This window comes from Oryx dammah, unplaced genomic scaffold (assembly GCF_014754425.2).
Source record: "Oryx dammah isolate SB20612 unplaced genomic scaffold, SCBI_Odam_1.1 HiC_scaffold_23, whole genome shotgun sequence".
Lineage (NCBI taxonomy): Eukaryota > Metazoa > Chordata > Mammalia > Artiodactyla > Bovidae > Oryx > Oryx dammah.
In genome coordinates, this window is record NW_024070207.1 from 16,126,557 (window position 1) to 16,135,883 (window position 9,327).

Here is a 9,327-nt window from a genome sequence, read left to right on the forward strand (position 1 = left end):
TTTTGCCAGAATGTTCCAGATTTGGATCTGTCTGAGTGTTTGTCAGGGCACCTTGTTGTTTTTCATAGCAGCATGGTATTCTGTTTTGTGAATGCATTGTGGATGATTTTAGGTTGTGGGTATTCCTTCTGGGGCTCTTCTAATGAGTGGTATTTAGTCCCAAGGAATTTGCAGCACCAGTAACCATAGTCGAAGTCTGTGGTCAGTTAATGAAGAGTGTTCCAAAGTCCAGCTTGGTTGGCCAGAACATTACCAAAGGCTGCAGCCTTTTCCCTTGAAGGCAGACTATTGTTTTAGTCTGTTCAGGCTCCTAAAAGAAAATGCCATGAACTGTGTGGTTTCTAAACCTCAGAAATTTCTCACAGTTCTGGAGGCTGGAAATCTGAGATCCAGGTACCAGCAGAGTCAAGTGGGGACCCTCTTCTGGGTCACAGGGTGGGAGGGGTAAGGGAGCTCTTGGCCTCTGATTTTATCATGACCTAATCTCCTAAAGGCTCCACCTCCTAATACCATCCCATCACACATGAATTTGAGGGAGACACAGGCATTGAGACCATACAGTGATCCAATTTGATCCCCTGATTTCTTTGGCGAGGCTGCAGTCTGGGGCTGAGTTGAGAGCAGGGTCCTCTCTTTGTAATCACCCATCCTCAGTCTGCACTTCATCAGCAGCCATGGGTCCTTTGGTAACACAAGTTCCCAGCCAGGTAGTGGGACCCCCTGGGTCATGAGCTGCCTCCACTCCCAGCGTGTCTTTCCCTCTCACAGCTGTTCTCACTTCAACTTGTCCTTCCCTCCTCATCTCCATGTGCTCTGGGTCCCACTTCCAGTACCTGTCACCATCCGATGCCTCCTGCCCTTCTCACTTCCTCATCTTGCATCTCCCCACTGGCTGCTTCCCTTCACCTGTAACTATGTTCAGGTGTCTCCCGATTCTATTGATATTCCTCTGGAGTTACGACTTCCATTTCTTGCCACCCATTCACCCTTGAAAGAATACCATGGACCAGGGGTCTGTAGAGTGGACTGTATAGGGTGTTGTATTGGGGTGTGTAAAGAGAATATCAGCATTTCTATTGCCTTTTAGGATTTCATCCTTTTTTGTGTTTGCGTTTTACATACGTGTATATCATTTGCCTTTCAATTTTTCTCATCCTCTCCAGCCTCCTTGAGATCCAGACTCACATTCCCACTGATTGATGAGCATTTCCACCAGGTTTTCCTACTGGGTTCACAAATTCAGCAAAGAACAAAGGTCTCACTTTGTTTTCTTATGCCTCTCCTCCTCCAACCTGCTTCCTTGTTGTAGTCCCCAACTTAGAGAGAAGCCCTGACATTGCACCAGCCACTAGGCCATCAGCCTGGGAGTTCTCTTTCACCTCTCCTCTTACTCCTGTGTACCCTCATCCATATCAGTTACTTAGTTCTGGTGATTCAACTTCCTTACCTTCTCTCAAACCTTCCCATCCTATGTTCTCTTGCTGCCTCTGCCTCCAAGTTTGATTTTTTAAAAAAATATTCATATATTTGTCTGCATTGGGTCCTATTTACACCATGTGGGATCTTTGTTGCAGCACATGAACTCTCTAGTTGTGGGATGTGGGCTTAGTCGCTCCGAGGTAGGTGGGATCTTAGTTCCCCCATCAGGGATAGAACCCATGTCCCCTGCATTGCACGGCAGATTCTTAACCACTGGACCACCAGGCAAGTCCCTCAAGCTTCATTTCGACATTGCTATTGCCAGCTGCTAACTGGTCTCCCTGCCTCTACCAATATCCCTTGCACATCATACAGGACCATCCGTTAACTTTTAAAGAAAAAAATCAGACCAAATCCAATGCTTGATCTACAGTTCCCTCCATGCTGTTCTGCTGTGCTGACCTTATCCCTTTGTCTGTGAGCTTTCTCAACTAGACTGTGAGCTCCTATAGGACAGGGACTATGTCTTCATCGTGGCTGCATACCCAGAACTGGGCACATTACCTGCCACCTGGAAGTGTCTCAGTAAATGGTTGGCTTTTTTTTTTTCAATTGGTTGGCTGGGTGTAAGAATGGGACTGTCAGGGGTGAGAAGAAGAGAACAGTGTTGAAATTTCTTTGAGAAATAAAGAAGTCTCCAGGAGAAAGTCACTTAAAGGTGGGCCAGAAAAATGGATTGAGCTGGCAAGCTAAAGTTATCCTAGCAGTCATCTGATGAAATAGTGATTCGTGGCTTAGGGCTGTGGGCTGGCCCAGGTTGGTCACCATCTCTTGCTGGAGGCTCTTGCCAGGGTGGAATAATGGGATGAAATGAGCTCCAACTTTTGACCCAGAGAGACCTGGCATTAGTCTTTTGAGCCGGAGTTGAGATCCTGGCTTCACCACTCACTGGCTGCATTGATGTTGAAGAGGAGGATGATAACAACAGCTAGCATTTATTGAGTATATATATATATATATATATATCATATTCTAGCACTGGACCAGGAGCTCTCCATGCATTATTTCACCAAACTTTATCACAACTTGATGAGGTAGGTACTGTTGTCATTCCTGGTTTATAAGATTGTGATTGGCCCAAAGGTGCATAGTAACTAAATGATGGAGCTAGAATTTCAGTCTTTTTTAAAAACATTTTTATTTTGGCTCTGCCAGGTCTTAGTTGTGGCATGTAGGATCTTTAGCTGTGGCATGTGGGATCTAGTTCCCTGAGCAGGGATTGAACCCAGGCCCTCTGCATTGGGAACATGGAGTCTTAGCCTCTGGACCACCAGGGAAGTCCTAGAATTTCAGTCTTAACAGCCTGACTCTAGGCTGGAAATATTCATTTGGGAGTCATCAGTATATAGATAAGTGTTTAGAGCCAGGAACCTGGATAATGTTATCCAGTGAGTGAGAGTAGGGAGAAAAAAAGAGTCAAGGACGTGGTTCTGGGCTCCTTCAGTGTGTAGAGAAATTAGAAACATAGAGGTCATTGGTAACCTCAGTCAAAGCAATTTCAGGGGAGTGGTGGGTGTGAAAATGTGATTGGAGTGGATGGAAGGATAATTCAGAGGAGGGGAAATGATGGCAGTGAGGAGACACAAGCCATTTGAGGAGTTTTGCTATCAAGGGAAGCAGAGATATGGGGTGACAGCTGGAGGAGGCAGTGGGATCAAGGTTTTGTCTTTAGTTGGAAGATTTTGTAGCTTGTTTGTTTTCTGATGGGAATGATCTAGTGAAAATGGGACAATTGCTGGTGTGTCCTTGAGTAGGCGAGAGGGGAAAGGATCTAGTCTGGGAACCCGGGACTAGCCTTAACCAGTAGCATGGCTGGTTCCTGCAGAGCAGTGGCAGAGGAGGCAGTGATGGGATGGTATAGGGAGGAGGGTGATGTGAAGCTGGGAGCTTGTTGATGTTCTCTTCCAGCTGCTTCCTTTTCCCCAGTGAAATAGAGAGCCATGCCACCAGCTGAGAGGGTGGATGGGAAAAGGTTTGAGGAATGCAGAAGTTGTGAAAATAAGGGTAGGAATCATCCAGGAGAGATGAGAGTGCATGGACTTGGGAATATAATTGAATTATAAGGTTGCATTAAGGGTCCACTCAAAATTTGCAGTTATGAATTTTAAGAGTTAACAGCATAGCTTTACATTTTTCTCCAACTATGCTTACTTGCGTAGCAGAGGAACATGAAGGCAGAGAGTTCAGTTTAACCAGGAATATGGTTTTTCAAGGCAAGTAAGGAAAAGGGTTTAGAACATATGGAAGGGAGTGATGGTCAAGTAAAGAGGTGAGGACATGAGCTTGTGAGGGCCAATAAAACAGTGGTAGGGTCAGTAGATGTAGGTCCCAGTGAAGCTGGAGGATGTGAGGGGCCGTGGAGTGAGTTGGGTAGACTGGTGGTGTTGGTTGGAGAGTGGAGTGCATGACAGAGTTTACGGAAGGGCTGCAGGTGTTGGTAGTGGTGGTTGTGACTATGGGAATAAAGAGCTGAGGTGAGATGGAGGTGAAAACTCGAGGGGAATGGAGGTCAAAGCATTACAGACTGGTGTTTGCTAAATATTGAAAACATAGAAATTTTGACAAAGGCAGATTGGAAAGCAGTAAGAAGAAAGGTCCCTAGGATGAGTACAGCAAGAACAGTAGAGGGTGGGAGAGTCTGATGACATGAGGTTCAGACCCAGGGAGTGGTTAGGAAGAAGGTAGAAAGAATGTTCAGACCCAGGGAGTGGTTAGGAAGAAGGAAGAAAGAATGTTCTGGGAGCAGACAGGAGTCTTCTTGGCCCAGGGTTACAAGGCGACATGGGAGGGAAAGCACCCACCACTTGAGGGGGCTGTAGAGATAGCCATGTCCTTAGAGAAGGGACAAGTTTTCACCAAAGAAGGTGAAGGAACTGACTGCTCGGAAAAGAGTTTGAAGATAGAGGGGCTTTGCGAATGATAGTGGGTTCCAGAGGATAGAGGGGAAGGATTTCAAGCACTGGGGAGCAGTGGAAGGTGGTCTTGGATATGGGAATTTGTGGAAAGCCATGTGGGGATTAGAGTTCAGGCATTGGCTGGTGACCTGGGAGTATTGGACTTCTTATGGTGGCTAAAGTAACCAGGGACATAGGGCACACTGGGACGGGCACACAGGGGTATGGGTCGTCTCCACAGTAGAGTGTGGGTGTGTGACTGTCAGGGTGGAAGGTCGAGAGGAAGGAGGCCCCAGATCTCCATGGATGGAGCCCATGCACTTCATGTTTCAGGCAATTTGACTCCAGAAGCCTGGAGAACTTTACCTGTCTGCTCTTTTAATTCTTAAAAAAAGGAAAAATAAAAGGTGTTGACTTGGACATGAGAAGGACGTTACAGCCTATGTAGCTGAAAATGTTTTTATTGCCTTTGGCTTTCAACTGCAATGATAGGACATTTTGTCTAAAGCCCTGGGAATCCGCCTGCTGAAAAGGACATGTACAGCTGATATGTACATTAGAGTGGAGCTCCAGATGTCCATTCTAGAGGGCAGAGATGAATTAGCCGAATAGAACTTCTGGGGGAAGTATGACATTTCAGAGATAATGTTTATCAAATGGGGAAAACAGAAAGGGAAGCCTCCATGACAGAGTTCCTGGGCTTAGGTTCGGTGCTCTGTAAAGCAAGCTGCCTTTTTTCTGCTCAATTGCTGTATGTCCTTTATCCCCATCGCTGCCCTGCCTCTTCTTCTTTGGATGTTATTTAACCTTTCTGTGCCTTAGTTTCCTTATCTGTGTGATGGGGATGACCACAGTCCCTGCTTCACAGGAACCTTACAATAATCAAGTGAGATAATACATGTTAAGCATTTAACACAGGGCATGGCACACAAGTACTTTCTAAATATTCTTTGTTATTAAAAGACCACTGGTAGCTAGCTTCCGGCTTGCCTTCAGCTCTCTGCTTCCTGCCACTTTATGGTTTTCTTACGTTGCTCTCCTCTTTCATTCCCTTCCGTTCCTCTCCCTGGCTTTGGCTGTCAGTGGTGCCCACACCTAGTTGAACACTCTCTTTGGCCTTCTGAGGTAGAGAACTCTTGGAATAGGAGGAGAAACAGGCAGGAAAGACACTGTTGATGAGGGCAGTCTCCTGGGCAGCCCAGCTGAGATCTGTGACTGACGTGTCTCCAGAGCTCCAGTGGGAGCTGGGAGGTCTGTTTTGGAGGCCAAGCTGGGCCACTGGGTGATGTGGAGCCTGTTGCCACATGGGGCAGAGCAGGCCATGAGGGTGGGGATCCTGTGAACAGGGAGGGACTGGGCCTAGTCCCCAGGTGAAGGACAATTGCTGATCCTGCTGTTCTTAATGTGCTTCTGTTGCCTCTCCACTTGGTACCAGGGTCTCCTTTCCACTGCACATCTGCACTGCGCACCCCCGTTGCCCCTGCGCATCTCCCTCGCGCTGTGTGTGTCCCAGGTGTTAGCGTTTTTTGGTGGGAGGGAAGGAGCAGCGTGTGGGGTAGCAGAGTCTACAAGCTAAGACTGGAAACTTAGAGCGAGCCCACCTGGGTTTAAATCTGGGCTGCGTCAGCAAATAGTCGTGTACCCTTGGGTAAGTTCTCTTAACTTCTCTGTGCCTCAGTTTCTCATCTCTAAAATAGAGCTAATGGGAGCAGCGCAGGTGAATTAATAGGTGAACTGATAGTGAACAAATTGCTTAATGGTTCCTGGCACACAATAGGGACTCTACAAATATTTGTTCGAGTAAAATTGTTCAAAAATTTATTTTTACAACACTCTCATTTCTATTTTACCAGTGCCAGAAGTAGGGTAGAGAGGTTAACTGACTTGCCCAAGGCCATGGAGCTATTATTAAGCGGCGGAATCAAATCGAGAACAGGGCTTTGACTGACTCCAGAGTCTGTGCTTGCTGCCGCAGCGCTGACCTGCCCCCCTGGACGTGCAGGTGGGGAGTCTGCTTTCCAGAAGGGGTGTGAGGGAGGGGAAGTCAGGGGGCCCTGCGAGTCCAGGTGGGTAAATAACACTTGAGTCTGGGAGTTAAGCAGGGGTGCTGCCTGGAGACCTAGGACCAGGAGCTGCCGGCCCTCTGCCCGGTTTTCTGCTCCCTGCAGTGGGCGAGCAGCCTGCAGTCCCAGACCCCATTTCAGGAAGAGCTCTATCTAGTCCCTTAGATACCTGAAGATTCGGCTTAACAGGCAGAGAGTCGAGCCTTCCTGAAACTTTTGCCTGCTCTCTGTGGGACTGCAATCAAGTTAGTTAATTTATTAATAGTACGGTGATCGCAGACCACATTGCTCTGAGGGTCCCCTGTGGACCTCTCAGGCATCCAAACTTAGCTCCTGCTGGTGGTGCTCACTCCCTGTGAAACCCCACGACCCTATTCTGCAGACCCACTGGGAACTTTGTTTCTTTTTCTGGGATTTTACGTTTCCTTGAGTACAAAATAATCATCTGGGTCAGTGGGAAATTTTCCTTCTGCGTGGGTTTTATTTTCAGTAGCCAGAGCCAGGGTCCACAGTCCTCCCAGCTCCCAGTCTTGGAGCTCTGCCATCTTTTGGTTTCACTCCTTGGCACAAGGCCTTGGGTTCCTGGGCGTGGGGAGCCCAGAATTGGGCCCTCTCATGAGCTCCCAGGCTTGGTTCTGTGCTCACTCGTAGGGAGGCAGCTGATCATTGCATTGAGTATCCTTGTTCCCTTGGGCTTCCCCTTGGTGGGGGGTGTGTGTATCTGTGTGTCTATGTGTGGGGGGCTGTGTAGGCCCCGGAGGCCAGGCCTCTCGCCAGCGGCTGCAGCTCTTTTCCCGGAATTGAGTCAGACTGCACAGCTGTTTCCACTGTCCACCCGCTGCCAAGCGCTGAAGCACGGTCCCTGTGCCAGGTTGAAAGCGCACTCCACTTTGGTAATTTAGAGCTTCCATTTTGAGCGAAATGGGAAGCAGGAGTGAATGAATGAGCGTGTTGGTTGGAAGGAGGGTGGGGATACTCTTTTTTTGGCAAGCCATGCCAGAATTGGCCCAGCTGCTTAGTCTTTGCCCAAAATTAGGGCTAACCCTGGACTGACCCCAAGTATCCAGTGGAGAAACTCTTTATTCTTGGATCGCGACTTAACCAGACTTGGCAATCAGTACCTTTAAATCTGGAAACTGGGAATAATAAATCCTACCCTGTATGTTCTTCTTGTCCAATGAGACATAAACTTTTAAGTAGTCCACCAGCTACTCAGTAGGAGCAGGAAGTGATGTAAGGCTGTGTTTCTTCAAGTATATTCTGCAGAACACTAAGTGCTTTTTTTTTTTTTTTTAAACAAATGCACTGGCTAACCAAGTTTAGGAAATGCCAAACAAACAATGTTAAGCAGTCTTCTTACTTTCAGGTCCTTAATCTACCACTGACCTACACGGTGATTTTCCAAGGGAGGAGGAGATAGGTTGTGTTTAACCTTTCTTAAATTTTTAACCACACTGTCTGAGTGCAGCATTTTTCAAGTACTATCTCTACAAAATGCACTTTGGAAGACCAGCCTAGGTCATAGGTATAGTCATTTCGTTGTTTCTTCTCTAATTGTGAAGGGAGTTGAACTGGTTGAAGTGTGTGGGATTGCTAAGCTGTGGGTCCTTGAGAGGAGGGCAGGCATTCAACTCGAGAATCTCTTAGAATGAGTGCTTCCTGCTCTGAAACGCCTCTCCCTCCTGTCCTTGCAGCTCCCCTTTGAATTGGAGATTTACTACATTCAGCATGTTATGCTCTACGTGGTGCCCATCTACCTGCTCTGGAAAGGAGGTAAGGCCAGCAAACCCCATCCCTGTGCCAGCTCCACACCTACCTTCTCTTCTTCTGTTGCGGGGTGGGGGGGCAGTCACAACCTCTTGGGTGTCTGAAACCTGAGGTGCTCCCTGACTGAGTCTCTGCAGTATGTTTCATGCCAGACACCAGGCAGTGGGAAAATGGGCACAGCTGAGGCCTGCAAAGAGCCTGGTGGTTTCTCATCCTTTGTGTGCGTGAGCTCAGGGCCACTGACAGCCCGTCCCAGGGTCGAGGGTTGAGGCCTCAGGCTGTTTGTCCGTGGTGGCCTTGGGCTTGCATGGACAGAGTTCGCCCACACTCTGTCACTCACTTCTGCTCTTGCCTTCTCCCTGCCTCAGCGTGCAGCAGAGGGTAGAGGGACCTTGTGCTTTTGCTCATTATATCCATCCTCTCTGAACCAGAAAAGATACTGAAAGGGGCAAGATGTCCAGGAACTTGGGATTATGGGATTAAGGGAAAAGGCTGGTGAAGGAGCAGCGACCTTCATGTAAAACAGATCATGGAAACCTTCATTTGATCAAAGAGAGAGACCACCGACCTGGTCAAGAGGCTGATCTGTTTGTGACCTCACAGTTCAGTTCAGTTCAGTTGCTCAGTGGCGTCCGACTCTTTGTGACCCCATGAATCGCAGCACACCAGGCCTTCCTGTCCATCACCAACACCCAGAGTTCGCTCAGACTCACGTCCATCGAGTCAGTGATGCCATCCAGCCATCTCATCCTCGGTCGTCCCCTTCTCCTCCTGCCCCAAATCCCTCCCAGCGTCAGAGTCTTTTCCAATGAGTCAACTCTTCGCATGAGGTAGCCAAAGTACTGGAGTTTCAGCTTTAGCATCAGTCCTTCCAAAGAAATCCCAGGGCTGATCTCCTTCAGAATGGTCTGGTTGGATCTCTTTGCAGTCCAAGCGACTCTCAGGAGTCCTCCAACAGCACAGTTCAAAAGCATCAATTCTTCAGCGCTCAGCTTTCTTCACAGTCCAACTCTCACATCCATACGTGACTACTGGAAAAACCATAGCCTCACAACGACCCTTAAATGATCCCCCTCCTTCTGTTGGGTTAGACTAAAGGAAAGGGGAGTTCACCCATTCTACAC

General features: G+C 48.0%; 1 protein-coding gene and 1 long non-coding RNA gene across 10 annotated transcripts in view; both read left to right on the forward strand.

The window, feature by feature from the left end:
- The window catches only part of TMEM164 (transmembrane protein 164), a 181,958-nt gene that overhangs the window by 140,526 nt on the left and 32,105 nt on the right, over nucleotides 1-9,327 (forward strand). For 8 of the 9 annotated variants that reach the window (XM_040265074.1, XM_040265068.1, XM_040265069.1 and 5 more), the window contains one exon: nucleotides 8,131-8,209. The exons of the other annotated variant lie outside the window; for it this stretch is intronic. In XM_040265074.1, coding sequence (XP_040121008.1) covers nucleotides 8,131-8,209 — 79 coding nt within the window. The remainder of the gene's footprint in view (nucleotides 1-8,130; nucleotides 8,210-9,327) is intronic. 9 annotated transcript variants of the gene reach the window in all.
- LOC120881389 lies at nucleotides 2,699-4,774 on the forward strand. The gene is made up of 2 exons (XR_005725296.1): nucleotides 2,699-4,160; nucleotides 4,202-4,774. It is a non-coding gene; the product is annotated as an uncharacterized LOC120881389 (long non-coding RNA).